We start from the raw sequence: 26,102 nt of genomic DNA on the forward strand, positions 1-26,102 counted from the left end.
ATAAGTACGGTGCGCTTACGTGATACGATGCGCGTACGGTAAGCTGACGCTACGCGCTCCGTACGTCATAAGTATAGTGCGCTTATGTGATACATACGTGACGTACGCGTACACACATGCGCGTTGCACGGAAGCAACGTCGCGGTTACGCAGGGGCGTGTAATGCGCATGCGCGAGTGTGTCTTACGTACGCGCTCCGTAAGCGCTCCGTAAGCGTCACGTTTGCGCATGCGTACTTGTTTACGAGCGCGTACCGTAAGCTTACGGAGCGCGCACGGTAGGTCATGTGATCCACAAAGAACACTTTTCATTGGTTGAAACTACTTTCAGTTCCAGAAACTTCCCACACCACACCCTTTCCCTCATTACTGCTTGAGATCCCCTAGGAGAAGGAGCTGAATTGACATTGAGATACAATGGCAGAGCAGCAGACCTCTTCTGAGAGTGAGCCTAGCAGCACCATCATCAGACAGAGAAGGAGGAAACAAAAGGATTCTTTTGTGTGGGAGTATTTTACTTTTCCAGAGGGGCAGAAAAAGGTCAATGCTCCATTTGTCACTTGCACACTTTGTGACCGTGTTTTATCTAGAGGAGATCCAAGGAAGAAGTATTCCTTTGAAAATCACTCTATGATTAGACACATTAGGGATAAACATCCCAGGACCTTTGCTCGACATACTGAAGAAAACTCTTCAGTAAGTCACCAGAGCCCAACCTCAGAAGCTCAGCCGAGTACATCATCGGCAGCTCAGCTGAGCCCTTCCTCTGAGGTGGGAGCATCACCTTCTTCTGCTCCTCTGGACATTAACCCTCGATTTCGGAGGGTTTCAATGAGGTGTACGTGTTGTGGTCTGATTGTTTTTGGGGAGACCAGTGTTTCCCTTATTAACAATAAGATAGACCAGCACGTTTGTAGACGCTCCTAATATTCCCATTCTTTCTTTCCTCTATCCCTGTATTAACCCAACGGCTCTTTTAAGAGCCAACCTTACCTCACAATTTTTTTAATTTTTTTTTAAGCTTTCCTTTTTGAAAATGTTTTTTGCCGTGCGCACACGGTACGCATCATAGTTACGCGAAGTTCGCGGAATTTTTCTCGCGGAATTTTTCTCGCGGAATTTTTCCGTTTACGGCGTACGCTACGCGCATTTGGCGATTTTTCGAAAAAAAAAAAAAATTAATTTTGGCCCTTGGGGGTCCTTCTGTGACCCCCTGACCAAGGCTAGGGGTCAGGAACTGTCCACCCTGCCCCCTTTTCACGTTCTCCACCTTTGTTTTTCACCCCCTCAGACTGCGAGAGACAAAATGGCGGCCGACACTTCCTGGTTTCGACCGATTCGAATGTTTACTGAGATCTAACAACCAATCAGAATCGCGCTCGTGCACGGGCGCGTACGGTAAGCTTACGGTACGCGCTCGGAGCGTGCCTATAGATATATATATTGATTTAAATGCTATTTTCTCAGGAAATACTGAACAGATTTACACGAGACCTTCAAAAGGCACATCCCTGACCTGAGGGCTACCTCTCTGCCAAATTTCAAGTAATTCTGTTCAGCCGTTCGGGCTGTAGCTCGGACTAAAGGTCCTATGGAAAAATGCATGGGGAAAACGCGTTTTGGGGCCCCCCCTTTTTCTCAGCCCCCGCTTGACGAATCCCCCCGAGACTTTCAGGGAAGGAGCGGAACAGAGCGCCCCACCTATTTTGAGAATTTCGCGAGGATTCGTCAATCGGCGCCAAAGTTATTCCAAATAGAATGTTGCGGATTCCCTATGGAAACACAGTCCTAACTATAACTATCTACTGGCGACCGCCAGTAGATTATATATATATATATATATATATATATATAATCTCCAACCAAAGGGACCCAAAATTCTGGGGCACACTTGCAGTGGGTGCTCTGCATACGGGCCGGATCCAGGCCCCAAAGTCAATTTTAAATCCAAGGATGCGGCACTCGGGAAAGAGATTTTCAATAGATATGTTTATTTGCGACACAGCTCCACCAACGCGTTTCAGCCACCAAGGCCTTGCTCACGGTCAGTGAGTCCTTTCTCTATTGCACCATTTATACTCCCACCTGGCCTCAATGTGGCATTGTGGGAAATGTAGTGCAGTGAAAAACAAAGTTGTATTTTTATCCAAAAGGAAACTTAATTACGACTGTTATATAACAGGAAAGGGCACTTTTGTCTAAATTATGGTATAGTACAAGACATTTAGTATACATATGATTATAAAGTCATTTGCTAGTAAAGAAACATTCAGTATCATTAGTGTCCTTGATGTATCATAGTATTCTGTATGGAACTAGCTTCCACCCTAAACCCCTCTTGGACAGCATCCCCTATGGGGAATTCATGAGACTAAAACGCAACTGCTCAAAACCAGAGGATGCAGAAATCAAAATCCATGAATCTATGGAAAGACTTAAACAGAGAGGCTACACAGAACCCACTCTCAAGAAAAATAAAAAGAGAATCGATAACAAAACTCGAGCGGAGACCTTAATACCCAAAATGACACCAACACCTGAAGACGGAAAGCAAATCCCTAGGTTTATTACTACCTACAGCAAAGAGAGCAGTACCATCATGGGTAAAATCAGAAAACACTGGCATCTAATCATGAAAGATCCAGATATAGGTAAACTAGTAGGTACTAAACCAATTGTAACATACAGAAAAACGAAGTCTTTAAGGGACATGCTCGTCAAAAGCCACTTCACACAAAGAGAAGAAACCACCTGGCTAACAGAAAAACAAAATGGATTTACTAAATGCAATTCATGCAATGCATGTAAGATTGGCAAAAACACAAGAAACATTACAGAGCCTAACGGAAATGTTGTAACTATAAGGACAAGAATAACCTGTAACACCAAATTTGTGATCTACGTCATCGAATGCACATGTGGACAGAAACACGTGGGGAGTACCATCTGCCCACTGAAAAAGCGTATTCTTGAGCACATTCGAGCAGTTAAAAACAAAGACATTTCCTATGCAACTGCTAAACACATGATACTATGCCAAAATGGGAATTGGCGATCAATGTGCTATTATGGGATTAACACCATCCCAGCGAATGAACGAGGTGGCAATAGAATCAAGAAGCTACGTCAGCTTGAATCACGCTATATCATTAAACTTAAAACCAAGACCCCGAGAGGCATGAACAATGACGAAGAACTTTATGTACACTTAGAATGACGTCCTATAACATGATGAACTCATTGCTCTCCGATGAACCTAATTAGGATCCACTGTCTCTCTTAATCTCTTCTCCTCTTGCTTTTTTCTGTCTCTCCCTTTCCTGCAAACATAGTAACTGAAACTTTTACACTCTATATCTGTTATGCCGCTTTCTTGACAATTGTACTATGCAGACACATAAGGATGTAATCAAGACTATGATACATCAAGGACACTAATGATACTGAATGTTTCTTTACTAGCAAATGACTTTATAACCATATGTATACTAAATGTCTGGTACTATACCATAATTTAGACAAAAGTGCCCTTTCCTGTTATATAACAGTCGTAATTAAGTTTCCTTTTGGATAAAAATACAACTTTGTTTTTCACTGCACTACATTTCCCACAATGCCACATTGAGGCCAGGTGGGCGTATAAATGGTGCAATAGAGAAAGGACTCACTGACCGTGCGCAAGGCCTTGGTGGCTGAAACGCTTTGGTGGAGCTGTGTCGCAAATAAACATATCTATTGAAAATCTCTTTCCCGAGTGCCGCATCCTTGGATTTAAAATATATATATATATATATATATATATATATATATATATATATATATATATATATATACACAATCTCGCTCGTTTCCTCTTCTTTCTCAAAAGGAATGTCGCACTCGCGGGGTGTATTTCAACACTCTTTATTCAGAATAGCCAAATGACCAGCAACAGACCAGCGACAGACGCGTTTCGGCAAAATGCCTTCCTCGATGTCACTGGCACATCGAAAACGCCATGTTTTTAACTCGTATTCTCAGGTTAGAGAAAGGACTCATCTAATTGCAATAGGATGAGCGCCATCTTGTAATGTGTATATTGCTATACTCTCCTGTACAACAAACAGTGTTAGAAGATGTCCGTTTATATAAACTCATCTATACACATACATTTCTTATGTTTGTTACCTTTGTCAAACATAGTGCTAAACGTTCCATTACGCCGTGGATCGGCCATAGCACATACACTAATAAAGTTTTTTCTTTATCTCAGCCTTTGTGCAATTACTTAAATTTCGCCGTGGATCGGCCATGCCCTTTCTCTATACCTTAACCAAACGAGTTTACACTTCAATATCAACATAATGACAATTCTAAATACTTTCTAAGTTCATTTTACCAATTTCATTGCAATACTTTATCGCTACAAGACATTTTCAGATATCATTTCATATATGCGATTTTGTCTTCATATATCAGATTTTCACAGCCGTGAAACTAAATTAAATTCAATTAAGTACTTTTCGATCCACAAATCAGCTAGAAATATTACTAAAGGTTTCATATTAGCTAATATCAATTGTTCCGCATCATGCCCAAGTCAAAATAAGGGGTGCCTAGAGCATGACCATTTCCCCAGCCAACTGGACCCTTGTCAGTTGCATCTCCATATGTATGGTCAATCCCACATATTATTAATACATTTTTGATAAATTTTCATTTCATGTCAATTATGTGCCTATATGTACTGACCATTCTTCCCCACTATTTAGCCCTCGAGGCGTCTTAGTGAGTAAATCTATGATGAATCGTGATTCAAGTCTTCGCAGCCTTTTAACTCTATCACCCCCCCGAACATTTAAAGGGACAAAGTCTAGACCAAAAAATTGTAAGAGATTTCGATTGCTCTGGTGTTTTTCGGCAAAATGGCGTGCTACCGGATATAATTGGTCATTTCTTTCTATGGCCCTTTGATGTTCCAGAATTCTGATTTTTAGCTGGTGGATGGTGCTGCCTATGTATCGTAGTCCGCACGGGCATACTAGGCAATAGACTGCGTAAGGCGTGCTGCACGTGATGAATTTGTTGATTGGCTGTATTTTGTTAAGGTCAGGAATGGTGTATGTTAAAACCCTTTTACTATTTGCACAGGCTTTACATCTGTTGCAAGGGAAAAAACCTTTTATTTCCCTCAATGTACCCCCTTTCCTTGGTACTTTTTCCAGATGGCTTTGTACTAGTATGTCACGTAGTGACCTTGCTTTTCTAAATGTTACTTGTGGGAAAGGTGGGATGTCATCACCTATAATATTGTCCGTTTTTAGAATGTGCCAATTCTTTTTTAGCATAATTTTAAGGTGATTGGCTTCTGCAGAGTAAGGGGTAATCATCCGGAATTTTCCCTTATCTTCCGATGATTTTTCTTTATCTTTCAACAGGTTTTCCCTGGGGATCCCTCTTACCCTTCGCAATGTTTTTTCTAAGCTCATCGGGTCATACCCTCTTTTGATGAATCTCGCTATGCTCTGTGCGGCTGCTGTTTCAAAGTCTGTTGCCTTGCTACTGTTCCTTTTTAGCCTCAACAGCTCCCCATACGGTATACTCTTAACTAGTTTAGGAGGATGGCTACTGGTGGCAAATAATATTGAGTTCCCAGCGGTGGATTTTCGGTATAGGGCTGTCTGGATACGACCATATTCCACGAACACCTCTAGGCACCCCTTATTTTGACTTGGGCATAATGCGGAACAATTGATATTAGCTAATATGAAACCTTTAGTAATATTTCTAGCTGATTTGTGGATCGAAAAGTACTTAATTGAATTTAATTTAGTTTCACGGCTGTGAAAATCTGATATATGAAGACAAAATCGCATATATGAAATGATATCTGAAACTGTCTTGTAGCGATAAAGTATTGCAATGAAATTGGTAAAATGAACTTAGAAAGTATTTAGAATTGTCATTATGTTGATATTGAAGTGTAAACTCGTTTGGTTAAGGTATAGAGAAAGGGCAAGGCCGATCCACGGCGAAATTTAAGTAATTGCACAAAGGCTGAGATAAAGAAAAAACTTTATTAGTGTATGTGCTATGGCCGATCCACGGCGTAATGGAACGTTTAGCACTATGTTTGACAAAGGTAACAAACATAAGAAATGTATGTGTATAGATGCATTTATATAAACGGACATCTTCTAACACTGTTTGTTGTACAAGAGAGTATAGCAATATACACATTACAAGATGGCGCTCATCCTATTGCAATTAGATGAGTCCTTTCTCTAACCTGAGAATACGAGTTAAAAACATGGCGTTTTCGATGTGCCAGTGACATCGAGGAAGGCATTTTGCCGAAACGCGTCTGTCGCTGGTCTGTTGCTGGTCATTTGGCTATTCTGAATAAAGAGTGTTGAAATACGCCCCGTGAGTGCGACATTCCTTTTGAGAAAGAAGAGGAAACGAGCGAGATATTGTATGCGGACTCCACACCCGCAAAGTCTGCACCTGCCTGCGAGTGCCCCGCTCTGAGTGTGGGACCTGGAGCTGATATATATATATATATATAAAAGTAACTATAACTTGCGCTTCTGCCATGCACTGCTTTTGCCCTTGCATATTACATCACTCATGACGTTCTATGACATTGTCATATTTCCTATGGAAAACTGCATTGGAAATACATGTTTTGGGCCCCTTCCCCTTTTTCTTGGCCCCGGCTTGACAGGACACCCCTAAACGTTTCCTTGAAGGAGCTGAGGTGGGTGACACTTTTTAGGAAAGTTTTGTGAAGACTCTTCAAACCGCACCAAAGTTATTAGCAAACCAAAAAATCTATTTCCTTTGGAAACTCGTTCCGACTGCGAAGTACACAGTGGCGACTGCCACTGGGTAACTCATATATATAATCTTCATGGTAAGTAGATGTGGAGTAACAAATAGGAATTTTATACTTCCCTATATGCACTTTCCTTTTGATGTTTTGTCCCTCGATATTGTTATAAATCGATAATCTGGGGGACGATATTCAGTAGTACAATCTTCTTCACTGATCCTACTCCATAAAAACCTCAAGCTTTCTAACCTGTATCCGCACAATAGGTTGTGTGAGTTTGTCGTTCTGTCACCAAATTTGCAATGAGAGTGTAACTTGCCTAGATTTTCACTACCAATATTAAAGTTTTGAAAAGACTTAGGAGCAGAATAAGGTGAAGATGTGTAGGTTTTGTATGGAAATGAAAAGTAGATTCTGCTGGGTGATCCTTCCCATGCAATGGTGTTGCCAGTGGTGTAACAAACCTTGAGGGGGGGGGGGGGCCTGCAAGGTACCTGGAGGGGCCTACTTCCGGACTTAATCAGGAGCTCTCAGATCCAGGTACTGTGCTGAGGGGGCCCCTGGAGCTTGGGAGGCCACCGGCATCGTGGGGGCTGCGGGGGCCTATGTTATGCCACTTAGTGTTGCATATGCTGCAAAGTTTAATAATGGTCACGTTTGTACTTGGATTTTTGTGACTCTTTTATTTTGCATGATTTAAATATTTGCCTATTATAGAGTTGAATTTTGAATGTTTAAAAACCGGGAGTTGGCTTACTTTATTCAGGGATGTAGATGTTCTCCTTGAATACTTCCTTTCCATCGATATTGATTGGTAATCTAAAGAGAAAAATGGCTTAGTATAATTAAAGTGTTCCTGTAACTCCACAGGAGGATTTGGGCAATTTGGATGGGGACGCGCAAGATGAAATTGCAAGATTGTGTCTCTCTGTGTTGATCATTCGAAATGCTCAGCTTCAGACTACATCCAATGATTCTGGTCCTTTCAGCCCACTGTACTGTGCTTCATGATGGAGAACACCTATGATAATGCAGCGCTGCTGAAGATGGAGAGGCAAATCTTGTCCCACCTCAAGTTTGATCTGCGATACACTCAGCCCTTGGACTTCCTACGGCTTCTCATCATGACTGGAAAATTGTCTACAGAGGTATGTGTGAAACACTGCACTAGGTCTGTTATGATGGCACGTAAAGCGTTTGATTAGTCGATTAACTCTAAATGGTTGTTGGAGAGGGGGCAAAAGAGGGGCATGAGGTGGTACTAGGTCAAGGAAAGTGTTATTAGAAGGACAGTTCTGGGTCACTTCTGCCAACTAGCAGAACCTCTGTGCGCTCCATTTTCTGTTTAGAGAAAAAGAGATTTCCGATTGGAGACAGACATAATTGTTGTTAGCTCTCAAATCAATGCCTACGACTAGACTTGTTAAAAGGGAAGCACCTTCCTAAGTTTGTGGGTATTTGGAAGGTTGGTGGACATGGGAGGGTGGGATCCCTCGTTAAATACAATTTTACTTTTGTCCCTCTTCTCTAGGGGAGAAAAAAAAGGGTAAACCGTAGGGCACCGCAAAAGCTCCTTGAGTTGAGGGCATTACATATGAATAGTCCTCTTTGCCACAACTTCTCTAATGTTAAAGGCTGTCTATATTAACCCTTTTTAATTTAAGTATGTATATGTTCTACACGTCATTGAGACTTCTGTTGAGTAATATTGATTGTTACTGTTTGCATGACCTTGCAGCTTCATGCAAACATAACCATAAACGTAAGGATGTCAGATAATGTTGAGACCAAAGCAGCAGCCACAGCCCATTCAGATAAAAGCGGTGGGCAGTGTGGCCCGGTGAGGGAGGATTTCAACGGACGATAAAAAGGGAAAATTAAATAAACAATTCATTTTCCCTCGTCATCATCCGTAGAAATTACCCCCACCGGGCCCCCGCCCTTACAGTTCTAGGCTTTCAAGTGACAACCGAGTACATTTCGGATGTCAGTTTTGACTTGTTGCCATTGAACTCATTTGACCAACACCCGATGCAATGATTTGTAATTGAAATGCCCAGGACTGGGAATACTGGGTCTGTGAGGGTATAGTGCTATGGCAAGACTATTAACGACTAAAGAATATTGATTTTGATCCTTCGTTGCCTATTTGGTCTGTAGCCCCCGGCAATCGCAATGTTACAAACCGTGGCACAACTACAGCGTTGTGAATTGACTAAATGGCAATGCGCAGTACAGGAGGCGAGAGCAATCAGGAGCGTTTCCGCACTCGAATAGGTCAACATCGAACGCAGAGGTGACGCATATCAAGGGAAAAGTGATTACGGATCCCCGTCACGCTATCTCAAGCTGCCTCGTGGCGCTATTATCTGCGCACGTTGTTTATTTGGCGAACTAGTGACGTCCATTGTGGGAGAATTATTATGAATCCCTGTCACGTTGCTTTCAATATATACTAGGATATTTGTACTGGAAACAGACACGTGAGATGCCCATGAGGACAGATAGCTCGGACCTCTGTTTCCTCTATGCATAATATATATCAGGAATATTATTGACTAATATTAATTGATCATCGCTTTTCAACACAGAGAAGTCCCGGATTTAATAACGAGGACTTAAAGCCTATAAAACTTGTCTTGATAAAGATGGATTAATAAGGTCTACCATCGAAACGCGTCGACGCTTCTTAACTACACAATCTGGGGAGAACCGTGGTTTTAGGAGTAGATATAATTGTGGAACATATCATAAACTACGGACATCAATTTATTGCCCAATAGGATGTGTAACAAATGACAAAGCATACTGTCTCATGCTGTTTTCTGTTTTGCGGGCTCAAAACAGGCTGTTATATGTTTTTTTAATAACTGTCAAGTAGTATATGGTGTTTAATTTTGTGTTTTTTATATTCATGCAAATGTATGATCTGTTTTTTATAAAATACGTGTACACAATTTGTTTTTAAATATTTTCTCTGTATAATAAATGTGAGTAATATATCATGATGATTTGAGTAGAACTGGATTGATTGTAGTGCTATGCAATACTAGTACTGTACCACTGTGTCTCAGCAGAGGGATTGCATCTTTTGGTGTGATATTAGTACCCCATTCCCTTGGAAAATACAAGGGGTCGCTCTCGCTCAATATATCTAACAGTTTTGACTTGTTGCCATTGAACTCATTTGACCAACACCCGATGCAATGATTTGTAATTGAAATGCCCAGGACTGGGAATACTGGGTCTGTGAGGGTATTGTGCTATGGCAAGACTATTAACGACTAAAGAATATTGATTTTGATCCTTCGTTGCCTATTTGGTCTGTAGCCCCCGGCAATCGCAATGTTACAAACCGTGGCACAACTACAGCGTTGTGAATTGACTAAATGGCAATGCGCAGTACAGTTCATGTTTCACACCCTCCTAGTATCATAGCTTACAAGAAACCATGTGGGCTGTCCTTGGATAATACTGAGATTTATTTCCATAGTTAAGTGTATCAGAGAAGTCTCCCAAATCCAGAAGGTACGTCACCTCTGGTTGGAGTGTGAGTGAACATGGCTCAACGAGGAGTTGACGAGAGGCTCACATTCTTGTGGGTTCAGTCTGTCTCTTCGCCATAAATTTCTCTTCCTTCAATCCAAGCAGTTCCTGGGATGACAATACTTCTTCATCCTATACATCTCACCTATTCTTGATGGTACTGAAATAATCCTGGACTGCCAGCATAATCATGTTGAACACATTTGTGACAATCAGTAAGTGGTCTGGAGAAACATTTTGACCTATTGTGGGGTAATCTCTGATCAGGACAATGTCCCTTTCTGATATATTCTCGATTTTTTTGGTGCCTCTCCATTTATTTGGTCTTTCTTCTGATGGCCTCAATCTGCTTAAGGTCTTGAGATGCTGGGGAGTCCATGAGTTGTGGACAGGAATATTCTGTTTTACTAGACAGCGCATGTGAATCCTAGCCTGGGTGTCTTTGAGGAATGGTGCGTCAACTGATACTCTTGCAAGAATCAGTAGCCTGCTTTTCCCAGATTGGTCTGTTTTTCAAAGACGATCTTTCTTATCTTCACTAGTTGTTAATCAAAATGTCAGTTTCGCCTGGCTTATGGCCAGCCAGGGGTGATTAATTGGTGGGTGGCGTCAAGTGACTTTACATGTGGCTCGTGGTCACATGCAGACCGGGAAGGGGGTGCAGTTGTCCATTTTGGCTTCCTTTCTGGATTAAATGAGAAAACATACATTCTGGAGTTTAAGAGCCTGTGTTTTAGTTGAGATGGTAACTATTGATTTCATTTTGAGGCACTGTGTTAGTTTGTTCATAACTACTGCTTGGCACCACTCATGTGCAATAATATCAAAACTGTGCCTTCTAGGTTGTTACAAAAACCTTGCAAGATAAGAGCTGATTGGCTGGCTACCCTTATTCTAGGCAGACCGAGAGAATGCATAGGCTACCTGTGTTATATTCTATTTACTTTACTTAGGTTTGTTATAGTGGGACTCCTTGTGAAACTTGTTATTGGTCTTTCCCTTGCCCCCCGCCCCCTCCCTTTAAACCCCATTTGGTACATTATGTCTGCCTGCGGGACGCTTAATCGTCTTTGAGCCGTTAGCCGCACACCCTTTCGCATCCAGGTCAGGGAACGTTGCTTTTATTATTATTATTATTATGGAATTTTGTAGAGCGCATGGTTACGCACCTCGGCGTGTCCCCGCGCTGAGAGGAAAGATAGAGGCGAGTCATGCAAGAAATCATATCAGTGCGGCACGGTAAAGATGAGTTTTTAATGCTTTACGAAATTTGGTCTCTGAGGATTCAAGGCGCAGCTCTATCGGAAGTAGATTCCATTTTTTGGCCGCCAGAAATCTGAAGGATCTCCCTCCCATTCGAGCTTTCCGAATTTTGGGAATGGCGACCAGTCCAGTGCCCGAGGATCTAAGCAACCGCTCCGATCTGTAGGGAGTAATGAGATTACAGAGAGGCATAGGCGCCCTACACGTAATGATGCGATGGCACAAGCACAGTGCCTTGAAGATAATCCTCTCCCTGACGGGCAACCAGTGAAGGGACTTCAAGGCAGCTTTTGATGACGTTCTTCTAGGAAGCCTCAATACCAATCGGGCAGTTGCGTTCTGGAGAACCTGGAGACGATTAAGGCATTTTGTTGTCACGCCCAGATACAGAAGATTTGAATAATCAAGTCTGGATGTGACTAAGGCATGAACAAGGGTCTGCCTAGCACTGACTGGGAGTAGGTCGAGAGTCTTCCTAAGGCTTTTAAGCATGCCAAAGCAGGTTCCGACCACCCGATTAATCTGGGCAGTGAAAGAGAGTTCGATGTCAAACACCACTCCCAGATTTTTTGCCTGCTGACAAGGCACAGGGGTGGGTCCCAGGCAGTCAGGCCACCATGCCGATGACCACACGTTCGGTGCACCTCCCACCACGAGCACTTCAGTTTTTGACCCATTCAACTTCAGGCAGTTGTTGGACATCCAGGATGCAAGCTCCTGCATGCAGACACTGAAACTGGATGCTGCAGCATCAGGAGCTTGTGACAGCGAGATGACCAGCTGTGTATCATCGGCGTATGACACTAGTTGGAGATCGTGACTTTCCACAATGGTGGCAACAGGGGAGACATAAAGGTTAAACAGGGTGGGGCTTAGGGCAGAGCCCTGAGGAACCCCTTGATTAAGAGGGAACATACGAGAGTAATGTTCTCCCTGTCTAACCTGAAAGCTCCTGTCAGTGAGAAAGGATTTAATCCACCTAAGTGCCGAACCAGTGACACCTCCTTTATTAAGACACTGTAGCAAGGTGAAATGTGCCGAAGGCCGCACTAAGGTCCAGTAATATGAGGGCCATAGTGTGCCCCTCATCAGCCCCTTTCCTAATGGTCTCGGTGGCCAAAAGTAGTGCAGACTCAGTAGAGTGGTGGGCCCGAAAACCAAACTGAGTAGTATGAAGCAGGTTGGCTTTCTCCACAAAGGCCATAAGTTGAAGATTGGCCACCTTTTCTGCCACTTTAGCCATATAGGGGAGGAGTGAGATGGGTCGGAGATTATCCATCCTGTCCCAACTGAGGTTGGGTTTCTTTTGGAGCGGAAGTACAACAGCCTGTTTCCAGCTTTGAGGTACACTGCCGGAGCTAAAAGAGAGGTCCAAAACCTCTCTGATGTAAGGTTCAAGGGTCACAATACTCTCTGCCAGAAGCTTAGGAGATGCAGGGTCTCGTGGGGATCCTGACGTAATCGAGCGACATAGCCGCTGTAGCGCGTTCGAGGAAGGAACAAGAAAGTTAATCAAGCTGTTCGTTCCTATCTCGACTGATTTGCTCTCATTGAAAGCTGTTCCCTTTGTTTTTCCTCCCGAGAAGGTGGAGTAAATGGTAGCCACTTTATCCGAAAAGAAGGCAGCGATACGATTGCAGGAATCTTCCGAGACCAATGACGGGTCAGCCGAAGAACCACAAACGGCAATCTCCTTGTAGATTTTAAAAAGCTCCTTAGTGGAGTTATTGGCGTCAACTATTCTACCGGAGAAATAATTGGTTTTGGCACGCCTAATTTGGGTGTGGTATTCTCTGCGTTTATCGATATATCTTTGTTTTGCATGATCCAGATATGCCAGTCTCCACAGTCTCCACTGTCTTTCAAGTTGCTTACATTCTGCTTTCACCAGGCGTAGTTCTTTGCTATACCATGGGGCGGATTTCTGACGTCTGCTATGCGGATTTTTATGGCATAGTGGGGCAGTATCGTCTAGGGCCTTGTTTATACGAGCTTCTAGTCTCTCTGATGCAGATGTTGCATCCTCACCTCCTGGTTTGCCGCCTCTGGTAAGAGCAATGTCAAACTTAGATTTAGAGAAAGCAGTCCGTTTGCGACTCATATATTTGGAGATGGTACTCTTATAGCTATAACTAGAAGGGATACTTAATGTGAAGGGCACCAAAAAGTGGTCGGACCACGAAACAGGAACGGGGGCCTTAATTTCAATATCTTCCCAATTCATAAAAATAGGATCCAATAAATGTCCTTTTTGATGGGTAGGGGCTTTAGATTTAATCTCTAATTGGAGGGATTGTAGTTGCTGACTGAGATCAATTGCTCCTTTGTCCAGTGGGTCTTCCCAGTGGATGTTAAGATCGCCTAGGAGCATAAATTTATCTCTGCGTAAGGCAGTCTCAGTTCATCAATAAGGCTATTGGAGAAGTGAGTAGAAGGGCCCGGAGGACGATAAATCAGAAGGCCCTTCAGTGTGTTTCCCTCATTAACCTTGATGGAGAAGGCACCCGTCTCACTGTCAGCAATAGCCAGAGGTTCAAGCTGGCAGTAAAGTGGTTGTTTGTAAGCTATGGCTATTCCACCACCTCTGCCCACAGTTCTATCTAAGCGTGCCAAGGCGTAACCAAAAGGGAGAGCCGCCACTACATCAGGCTCAGAGTCAGGGTCGAGCCAAGTCTCAGTAAGAAATAATAAATCCAATTTCTGGTCTATAAGTAGCTCGTAAATGTCAAGACTGTGCTTTCGCAGTGACCTAGTATTAAGTAGTCCGCATAAGAGCCTGCTATTCATGGTCTTATGCGCAGGTTCAATGCGCCAGTTATATTGACACTCTTTACAATTAAAAGTGTCTTCTGCCTTAAGACTGTGAAAACATGATTTGGCGACAGGCGGGCAAAAAGCACGGAGTTGCTGTGAGCTCCAGCGGATAACTGGCCCTTTTCGGACAGGGGTTATGGCCCCTGTCCCCGGCCGGCCGCGGACGGGCGCAGACGGGCTTGCCTTAGGCGCGCCTTCGGCGCGCCAGCGGCACGCCCGCTGCGCGGTCGCGGGGGCATCGTCCTAAGTAGGGGCCGGTGAGGAAGCCTAGAGCGCTACCCTCACTGCTCCTACTATATTGGCCACTATATTAGAACAAACAACATGAATCGGGTTTCATTTCCATGAAGCTGCCTCTATGAGCTCCGAGAACCCCTTCTGATCGTATTTTTGCAATGGCCTTTACTCACCGCGTGACTGAGAGAAGAACCTCAGCGGGATACGCTTTTGCTTTGCATCGCTGAAGACTAGCATTTGCACACCGCAAATCGATCGATTTCAACTAGCGCCCCAGCGTGCCTTGCTTCAACACGTTGAACTATACCCTTCAATTTATCCGGCCATGTTTGCTGAGAACTAGTAGCGGCCTCTTTTCTTTGCCTGTAGGAGAGTTGAAGCTTTATCAGCATCTTTTATTTCTGATAGGACACGTCCCATTGCCTCCTTCATTGAACGTACATCATATGCGCCCTGAGGAAGGTGGCACCCAAACAAAAGGGTTTTTCGCCGAAACACACGTCAGCGCTTTGAATTAGTTCCCTCCATAAATATACCTGATCTAAGTGTTTTTGAAAAATGATTAATTATGCTAAAAAATCCTCTTTTTTGTAGTAAAACATGTTCAGACTGATCAAAGTTTATTCTGAAGGCTTCGGTGTAATGGAATCATATTAACTGTTAAAATTTTATTCATGAGTTATTGTACTCTTCAGTAGGGCAAATTTGTTGTTTGAACATTAATAGACCTTGTGAGGGGGCTTGGTGCATATTTAGCTTTTCTTGTATATATGTGATGTATGTATTTGTGGTTTCGCGTGAGTATGGTTTGAGTATGAAGGTGTCTGAATGTTGTTGAGTGAAAGTTGTACATTGGGATCTGATTTTTCCAAAAATTCTACAGTACACCATCTTTAATACCTTTAATATCTATGTCAATGGTCCAGCCAGAGTGGTCTATATGATGATATATGACTCATAGCATATTTTAAATTGTAATAGGTAGAGTTCATTTTTGTGAACATTCCTTCTGTTTGCCACAGGCTGCCTTGGAATGCTGACAGGAGCAGCCTGACTTGAAGAGTTCAAAGTGCACTGTGCTCGGTGTACTTGTGGTGGCAGAGTGGAGGCCATAATAAAGAAGTTGTTTTACTTTCCTTTCTCCAATCTTCATTGTAACAACCAGCTCATTAGTTACTGAAAGCCATGACCTTTTTTTAGTGCCTTTCTCTGTGCTTGACAATTCCTTGGTGTACTTGTGGCCGCTGGAAATCGCTGGGGTGATCACTTCTGCATCACAATGCAAAGATCCCCCAGGATCAGGCCTTCTGTTGACACAGCCAGGGAGCTTTTTAAAGTGTTATTTTATTTGTGAAGTTAACAGCCAATGAGGTTTCTTAGTACTAAAGAGAGAAAGCTAACTGAGAACATTGACTGAAATAAAAAGCTAATGAGGAAAAAGCTGTGTCGTGAGCACTTTTTGAAACTTACTTAGGTTATTTTCCTTAAGTGAATGGTACTGGAATTCCATAGTCTTGCTGCAGCCAAATAAAAAGTTGTATCCCTAATGTGCACATTTCTAATATTAGAAACTTGGAGTTGAGAAGACGGGTTAGTCTCGATGATCTCTGAGGTACAGGGAACGTTTGGGCAAAAGAAAGTTGGGCATCTTCTGGTGAATGGCATTACGCAAAATAGCTGCAGCCTTAAACTGACCTTTGTATGTTTGATCCAGTGTAAGAAGCATAGCACAGTTACAATGTGATCCTTTTTTAGGTCTAACATGACCATAGCTCTCAGCAAAACCTGTTGCTAACAATGGTTTAAAATATATGGAGTAGTTCTCTCTCATCTCTTGCTATTGGCTGTTTCGAATATAAATCCACCTCCCATTGAGTACTCCCTTTTCAGTGCATGAGGGACTATTTTACACATTGAGTGCATTGAATCATCACTCATCAAATGCCCCTTCTCAAGCACTGAGAAATTCCCTCTCTTTGTAATCATTGATCTTTAGGCTAGCATGTTATCTTGCAAGCATATTTTGGATCAACTGGGAGTGATCAAAGACCCTTTCTGAAGTCACTAATTAAATTCTGTTACCTTAGTCACAACGTGACCATGGATACATGCAGGTGTGGTGAAGTGAAGAGAGGGATTCTGCAGAATTCTTCAGGTGAATGAACTCTCGATCGAAAGAAGCAGAAAGTTGATAGGGCCGATGAGTAAGCTACAACAGAGAGGTTGTGGGTAGGCCTTGCTGACATTTTAAATGACACCGGTGTAATTCACGTAACTTTTACAATTATGTTTTATACTTGTTATGCAAAATTCCAAAATGACACCATTTTGCATAATTATGTGCCATTCATTGGAAAAAACTACAGCAAATACACAGGAACAACAGAACACAAGCTTGCTCGTTGTGCTTTTGTTTTTTTGCATTTAATTAGCGTGAAATGCATCCTTGCATCAAAAATTGATGCAAGGATGTGCGGTACACTAAGAAATAGCACTATATGATGGTTTTGCATTTTGCGTAATTACACGTTTTGTGTAATTTTGCTGAAAGTTTGGATAATAACACTAAAGGAAATGATACATATTTCGCACACCCTTAGTTGTAAACCGTATTCAAATTTTATCCAAAAAGGTTTTAGAAGATGGAGGATAGCTGCTTCCAAGAGAGACCGGGAAAAGTATATTTAGAGTTTCTTCCTTCTGCTCTCCTTCCTTCGTCTTGAAAACCTGTCTGGAGTTTGTGCTGATGCGCTGTTAACAAGATACTAGGGATCTCAATCCCTGAATGAGGAAAACCTTGTTCTAACCTGGAAATGTTGCACTTACTCTCATTGGTAGTAAGATGCTGTCCAGATGTGAATGACTGAAAATATAAAGTAGAACTTCCCACCTGCTTGTAGAGCACCACATTCAACAGAGATGTTTGTGAACCCTACTATGCTGTTACCAGAAGAGTTGAGCTGAGTGACACCCATTTCCCTGTAGATAGAAACAAATCTGATTACTTGTCTGAAGCTCTGCATGCTTTCCCGGCTGCTGCTGCTGTTGACTCTGCTTGTGTCAATGTGCCCAGCCACCCCAAGTATTGAGTATTCTCTACTCCTCCCCACAGATTGGAGGAGGGCTGCATCAAGAAGCATTTGCTACAAGTGGAGGTGAGCGGAGTGGAAATTCTTCCTGGTAAGCACTCCTTGCACCACCTGACCCTGTCTTTGTGTGCATTGTCCCAGCACCTTGTTGCCCTGGCATAGAAAGCTGATCAAGAAGGAGTTTTCCAATTATGTCCTCTTTTGCCAGGTTGGGCTCCAACTCTTTTAGTCCTGTTGGTCAGGCTACAGTTCATTGACCAGGGTGCCCACCCAGCCCATCTCTTGAGTTTCCACTGCTTGGATGTAGTTGCTAGGACCCCTCCCCCAAACCCCTTAGACACAGGATATCAATATACTAAGAGACTGTTAGACTTTAGGATTGTCTTTTCCAAACATCTTGCCATCTCCCCTCTCATTTCTTGCTGAATAAATTGTTGTTGGCCTTATGACAGGCCCCAAGTTCCAAGGGCTCAGTACCCTCAAATGCCCACCTTCTTGCAGCACCGACTCTGCAGTAGAATACACCAGATGATCGGAGTGGCCGGATGAGAGTAAGGGTTCTAGGGAGGGTACTGAGACCTAGAACAAGATGCGATCCTCGATTAACGAATAGGTCTCTACTTGGATTTACAATAATCACTGAATTTTACTAAGGTATTGAGATTCGCACCAATCACTGAGAAATAGAAAGGTATTAGGATGCACAGTATCCACAGTCTTTAATAAGGTTTACTAAATTACAGTAGGCCTTACCTGTGTAAGAAGGAATGGACTAAGAAAAGGTTAGTACAGCTGGAGAGTAAAGAGTGTCTTGTCTTTTACCAGAGAGCATCTACAATTTCAGGGCTTTATAACTCCCAGTGCTGCATACTTCAAAGATATGTTCAAAGACCTTTCTCGAAATTCCCTTTTAGGCAATGGTACGTTCCTAAATCACAATCCCCTACTGTTATTCAGGCGACTTACAACTTCAGCAAGCACTGAGATCCTCGGGCGGGTGATGCATAGAAAACGCGCTAACTGCAAATGCTTGCATCAGGACGTGGCCGGTATTTATAGAACAGGTCCCTGCAAGATGGTAGCTCTGATTTGGAAAGTCTTGCGGGATCTGGAAGATCTTGCAGGATATCACCATGTCTGGTATAGAGAGATCTTGCTTCTACCATGCATGTAAATAGGAGTATAGTGAGGATGTGCTGATTCTGCCAATCTATAACCTTTAAACAAGAAACCTGCCATGACATGCTGCACACAGAAGATTGTACATAATCAGTTAAATAAAAGGCATAGCTTTGTATGAATCGCTTGGATAAATAATGGTCTTTGAGACAGTTTTTTTAAATATGGGTACCAACTAAAAGTTGTATCAGGGCATCCTGACCAAGCCCTGATAAATCTTTAATTTTCAGCTGTCAGTGGACAGCAGAACATGAATGCAGATTTGTGTCTCTTTGCAAGGTCTCTTGTAAGTAGTATGTATCACTGGGTAGACCTCTTTCTGTTTTTGGAAATCACTACACAGTAATCATATACCAGCAACTACTGGTGGGAGAGTATTGTCTCTGAACAGCATCTCTGTCACTAGATGCATCAGATGGTGGTAACTCTGGAAGAGATTAGTGTCTCTGGGTAGCATCTTGGGCTCTAGGTACTGTTCTTAGCAAATGTCTCAGGATTGGTGCGACTAGTGTCTTTGGAGTGAATCTTAGGCACTAGGTGGTGTACTTGGCCCCTGCTTGAGAGAGAACTTGAGAAACTATGACAGTAAACCCCCCCCAAGCCCATCCCTTGGTTACTTGAGAGGTGCAGGGTGCTTTGCATGAAAACGCCGTGACAGGCGGGGCCACAAGTGGTACCCTGGAGTCTTCCTCTTGACCATAGCCTTTCCATCAGATGAGATACCATAATATGCCCTTTTGACGCCGGACTCTTTAATTGTTTGCTCTTCATATTATAGATGTTCCTGCTCCACAAGAGGCACTGGATGCACTTGTGCCGTGCACGGGGAAGCAACAGTCTGAAAGATAATGGGTTAATGACAGTACTGATTTAAAATGGGCCTATGTAACAGGGATGAAATTTGGTATGGTGTTTGAACCGAAGGTTTCTGGTAGAAAGACAAACATGGTCTCCTTGTCAATAGGTAGGGCTTGGTTGCCACTTACGGTCCGCAAAGCATTTATAGCGTACCTTGGCTTTGAGCACATTTTGCCGCAACTCAGATCCCAGTTTAGAGATTAGCTGTAGGCATTGTGAGAGAGTGGGCATATGATCATTCATTTGTGGTTTTAGTAGAGGCAGGAAATGTGGATGAAAACAATTAGCAAAGAAGGGGGACATTGTGTAGAAGAGTGATGCACGCTAATGTATGCAAATTCGTCTCCCTCTAACAAACCCACCCAAGATCCTGGGGAGAGAGAGAGATAAGTACCAACAGAAATATTGCTTTAAGTCTTGGTTCACCCTTACGGTTTGTCCATCGGTCTCAGGGTGGAAACTGGTTAAAAAATGCCTTTTAATTTGTAGAGCCAGAGACCATGCCTTTCAGAATCTAGAAGTGAACTGTGTACCTTGATCTGAAGTGATTGTTTTGGGTAAACCATGAAGGCATTTTACTTGATCAAACAAAATATTGACCACTTCTGCATCTGTTGGGAGGCCTGAACAGGCAATTAAATAAGCCATCTTGGAAAGTCTATCCACTACCACCAAGATGGAGTCCTTGCCATGATCCGTAGGTAGAGCTGTAAGGAATTCAAGAGAAATGTCCTCCCAAACTTGGCGGGCAGTGGTTGAATATAACCTAATTTCTTGGACTAGTCAAAATTGGCTCTATTACAAACATTGCACTCACGGATATACTGACTTGTATCTTGTTTCCAGCTTGGCCACCAAACGTTCTGCTTTTTAGTTGTGGTACGGCCTGAATGCCAAGCTAATGGTTGATCATGAAACCAATAGCTAACATGATGTTGATTTTTTTTTTTGTGGGAACATAGAGATTAGAGCCCTGAAAGAGAAGACAATTGATTATGGAATTAGTTTTGTTTCTTGTTTGCCCCCTGACCATCCTTTGCACTGGCATTGCTTTTTTGATCCTGTCAAAGAAGGTGAATGGATATTGTTGTGCCTATGACCTCTTGATGGGGTAATTTAAGATGTGGGTCTGTAGGATTCTGAGTTGTGACAGTATCTTGCAGAGACAAAGCATCTGGTTTGTTATTTGAGCTTACGGGATGGAATGTGATGCTAAAACCAAATGCCATGAAAAATGCTTCCAACCTTCTTGTCTGGAGGTTAGGGTACAACCACAGCATAAAAATAGCAAATTCTAATCGTCTATAAAATGGTAATTGGGATTTGGCTCCTAGCATATAGTGCCAACACTCCTTGAATGCCAGGGGTATCGCTAGCAACTCCTTTTCTGCCACTGTTTAATTTTGTTCCACTGCAAGTAGTTTATGTAGGAGAGTAGGATCTGCTTCTTATAGTTACCCCCACTTTTTGCGGATGTGACACTGTTTTCAACTTAGTCTGACTGGGATCCTGCTATCTCAGGTACATAGGCCACGGGGTGTAACTGACCAGTATTGGTGTCTCTTTGCAAAATAATGCTCCTATGGCACCACCAGAAGCATCCGCTTTGACTTATAAAGGGCTGTGAGGTATCCTGATGTTTCAGGATATCAGCAGAAGTAAAGGCTTTTTTTCACTGGTAAAAGACCTAGTCTGTTTCCTGCGTGCACTGAAAATGCACCCATTTTCAAAGTAATCTAGTCAAGGGAGTGGTTTTTTCAGAAAATTGCTCAATGAGTCGTCTGTAGAAATGTGCAAAACCAAAAAACCGTTGGATGTCCTTGACGGTTTAGGACATTCCATGATGGCCTGGATCTTCTGATCAGCCATTGTGATCTCCTGAGGGGTAAGGATAAAAAATATGAACTCTAACTTGATAGTGTGAAATTTGCACTTTGTTAGTTTGCAATGCAAACTATGTTGTCTTATGTGGCTAGAATGGTTTTGACATGTCCCAAATGCTCTTCCAAGGTGTTGGAGTAAATCAGGATGTCTATGTAAACTATAATCTATCTAAATATTTGTGCATAACATCCTTGACAAAAAACTGAAATGCCGCAGTAGCAATGCATAATCCAAATGGCATAACGCACTGCTCAGATAACCCATATTGGGTGTGAAAGGCCATTTTCTACCCATCACCAGGCCAGATGTGTACCAAATGGTCTGCATCAAGTAGATCCAGTTTGGAATAGATGGTAGCTGTTTGTACCTAGTCAAGCAGGACTGGAATGAGTGGTAGGGGATATCTGTTTTTGATCATATTATTGTTCAATGCCCTTTGGTCAGTGTATGTTCTTAATTCCCCATTACCTCAGGGACAAAAAATAAGGGTGATTCAGCAGGTGACTTAGATGGCCAGATAAATCCAATTTTTACATATTTATCCAGGGATTCGCGTAAATGTTGGTATTCCTGTACTGTCAGGATGTACATTCTACTGCACGGTATTTTTGTTTTGGGTGCTAGCTCTATTTAACAGTCATATGTGCAATATGGAGTCCAGGTCTTGGCACTGAATTCTTCAAGGAAAGATTTGTATTCATGAGGTAACTCAATGACTTGTTATGCTGCTGTGGCTGTTAAATGACTTTGATCTGTTTGTGGATTTTGTTTCACTGACTGCAATGAGACATTCTTGAGTTCACCATTCAGAATCCAAAGTTACATTTCTTCTGGTCCATTCTATACATGGGTTGTGAACAGTGGACCAGGGCATGCCCATACTTACTCCAAATTGAGGGGCTGTGATCACGTCAAACCTTATTTATTCTCTGTTTGCTATTCCCCTGACTACAAATCATTTCCACAGAGGCAGTGTGGTGAGTAATCAACCCAGATGTTAGGAGCATTCTATCCGATGCTCTTACTGTTACTGACTTTTCTTTTTTGTGGATAGGAAGTTTCAATTTGGAACAATAGGTTGTATCTATAAAGTTGCCATGTCTTCAGGGTCTACGAAAAGAACTACTTTCCCAACAATGTTGCCTACAGTTATCTGTGCAAGTGAGATGCCAATATCTGTAAGGTGCTAGCAATGGATAGATCAGGAGGTACTTTCACCGAGCTCGAGAGACTTTACTGGCTGTCCCTAGAGCAACTTAGTTTCCTAAATTCTTGTGGAGAGTTTGGTTTGGGAGTGATTGATTTCCTGGTGTTTTTGGATGTGTGGGACATTCTCTAATTAAGTGCCCCTTCTTTCTGCAGTATAAACACTGGTCGGTGAAAATCCTTTTCCTATTGGATAAGCTGTTTCCAAATTCCTCCTATATCCATAAGTTCACTGGATTCCAGGGTGCCGTTAATTGGTTTTCTTTGGGCCGAACAGAGGTACGGAAGACAAGTCTTCTCCCGCAACCTTTTCGATCAGTAAATTGATGGTCTAATCTTAGAGTAAGTGCTATTAAATCTTCACAGGTCTTACACCGGGAGGTCACTCTGGGCCACGGAGTATTTTAATTTGTCTCTTGAACCTTGGTAATACAGGGCCTCACCTTTTCCTCTGGCCGGTCAGTTTCAGAGATAAGATGATTAAAATGAGTCAAGTAAACTACGCAGTCCTTATTTCCTTGCTTTAATTCCAAAACTCATGATCTGCAAAGCCAGTAATGGTCCTGTGATCAAAGATTTTGTTTTGAAATATCTCAGTCATACAATAAAGTGTTACCGAACTTCACCACAGGAACTGCCCACATTGCAGTTTCTCCTCCTAAGTACAAAATAAGAAAGGCTATTTGAGACTGGACATTTGGGAAGAGTGCGAACCGGACCATGAAATGTAAATGGAATGTTTGCATGTGGGTAGGGTCCCCTGCGAATCGCTGGGGCAGGGCCAAAGGGACGAGCGTAGGCATAGTATCCAAAACCATAGATTGGGTAGATGGAAGACTGGGTGGGGCATGGCAGGAGCAGTGGGAGCAGAAAGGACCCTAGTGCCAAATTGTCCTTGAAACTGAGATACCTGGCTTGCAAAAGCAGAGGTTTCTAAACACACCGCTGACAGATCCTTCTGCATGTTCGCTAACATTTTGCATAAGTCCTCCAATGAAGACATTGTGACAGCACTGCTCAAGAGGAACAAAACTCAGTTGGGCTTGCAATTCTGACACTATCTAAGCCCCTTCATTTTGCCTTCCCATATTAGTCCTGTGTCTAACTAAATAATTCAGCCCTCTAGCAAGTCAATAGGTTCCACCCACTCCTCTTAATGGGCCATCGCCGGTGGAGAAATGGTCTGTATTTCTCCTTTTCTTTTCAGGTACTATGCCAAGTATGAATATTACCAAATCCTTCAGCATGATCATTGAAAATGTCCTTGCCATCATTCCTTTATCTGCTTCCTTTATGAGCTTTCTTGGCACAATGCCCTTGTGATGTCTCAGTGGACAGATGCTCAGCCTACTTTCCTGGCTCGGGTATTGTGTGATTCCAAACCCTGCTGTGAAACCTACTTCTTGCTACACCACTCTGCATTTGTCCCAGTAATGGACTGGGTATTCTTTGAAATTATTGACCCCAAGCATTGCCCTTTCAGTCCAAGTCCCATTAAGTCTACCCTTTCCAGTACACTTCCCTTATGCTGTGCTGAGGCCATAAAGCTGAACAAACAGGTTCCCTCAACCACACTTGTGCTTCCATTTACAATTCTGCACCTTCAGACTCGTTGTTATATGCTCACCATGCCACATCTGATGAGACTCTGTTTGCTCTTTGCCTTGCACTCTATTTTGAGTATGGTGCCCAAAAAAAGGGAAGCCGCACTGGTAACCAATGACTGGCAACCTTCTACTGGCTTCATGGAGGCCAGTTATTATTGCTAGCATTGCCTGTATACTTCACATCAAGCGCTTTTAATTGGTCATTCCACATCTGAAATCAAAAGTTACCTGTTGTATATCAACCAGTCCATTCCAGCGAAGGTAACGGAAGCTTTTCCAATAACTTCAACAAACTTAAATAAGGCCATGCTTGGTCACAATTTGTTTGCCAGGAGACCCTCACATGTTGTAAATGCTGATGCCCAATTTTCTGCATTGGTGGGAACTCTCAGCCTGCTTGCAAACTCTCTCCCTCGTTGATCTCTCTGAACTCCTAATCTATCCATGCACTTCAACTGCCCATATTTTCTTCCTTTGTGGCTTGCAAAAGAAGGGCCATCACAAGCTTCATGAGTCTCCATGTATGGAAATCTGTTCCACTTTATTCTGTTGGTTCTCTTGTCTGTTTGTCCCATTTTCTGTGCCCTTGCAGACCTTTCAGTAACCTTATCCTAGATCTCATGCCTTGTCTGTGCATCTCAATTGAACTTAACTTTGTTTTTGCTGATCTTGGTATGTATCTACCAACCCGTGGTCCTTAGCTACCCTTTATAGCTACTACTCATCTTCTGTGGGGACTGAGCCTAGCCCTGTTTCTCTGTGGTAATATTACTCTACTTTCATTTCTCCTTATTTTTCAGTTATGTTTTCATGATTCCCAGTACACTTTCAAGTTATAGGTACAACTCTCCTTGCTGTCACTCCAGATGTATTCTATTTCTCTTTCCCTTGTACAGCACTTCCCATTGACCTGTTGTAAGCATCTCACTGTGAGACCACAAACAAAATTTGCTTTAAAGCCATTGTAATGGCTAATGCAATGGTGATTTATTAACTGTTATCTTGTTTTCGTATATGAATCGAATCTACGACGTTATTCCGCCACCTTACAGATTCATATGGTAAACAACGTTTACCCCTAAACTTTTTCCCTGCTTGGAATCACAACGCGGTCATTACAACGACTGCGTTGTGATTCCGCATACCATTACTCCGCAAGTCGGAACAACGACTTGCGTATGGGGGGCGCTGGATGTTGGAATAGTATAATTTAACCGCGTTGTAATTCCAAGCAGGGAAAAAGTTTTGGGGTAAACGCTGTTTACCATATGAATCTGTTCTACGCAGCCCTGCTCAACTTCTAATGCAATCTGCCTCATTCTCGTATTAATATTTATAAGAAACAAGAGCCACCCATATGTACTTGTGAACTGGGTGTTTGTATTAAACAAGAAAATGTCCACAAGGAACTTATTCAATTTAGTACATCTATCACTTAGGGAGTAAAAATTATACTCACAACTGATTCAATCAAAAAACAAGAAAAAAGTATACCAAGGATTATTCAACTTTGCCAAAGGAAAATACAATAAATGCAACTACTTCAATAGCCTGGAGAGCTTATTTACTTCAGCCGAAGTAAATGTGATTTATTCCATAAATCACA

At 42.5% G+C, this 26,102-nt stretch overlaps 1 protein-coding gene across 2 annotated transcripts in view; it reads left to right on the plus strand.

The window, feature by feature from the left end:
• CCNP (cyclin P) overlaps positions 1-26,102 on the plus strand; it is a 290,235-nt gene that overhangs the window by 192,680 nt on the left and 71,453 nt on the right. The window contains exon 7 of one of the 2 annotated variants that reach the window (XM_085625344.1): positions 7,803-7,961. The exons of the other annotated variant lie outside the window; for it this stretch is intronic. Coding sequence (XP_085481470.1) covers positions 7,803-7,961 — 159 coding nt within the window. The remainder of the gene's footprint in view (positions 1-7,802; positions 7,962-26,102) is intronic. 2 annotated transcript variants of the gene reach the window in all.

Source organism: Triturus cristatus, chromosome 9, assembly GCF_964204655.1.
Source record: "Triturus cristatus chromosome 9, aTriCri1.1, whole genome shotgun sequence".
NCBI classification, from domain to species: domain Eukaryota; kingdom Metazoa; phylum Chordata; class Amphibia; order Caudata; family Salamandridae; genus Triturus; species Triturus cristatus.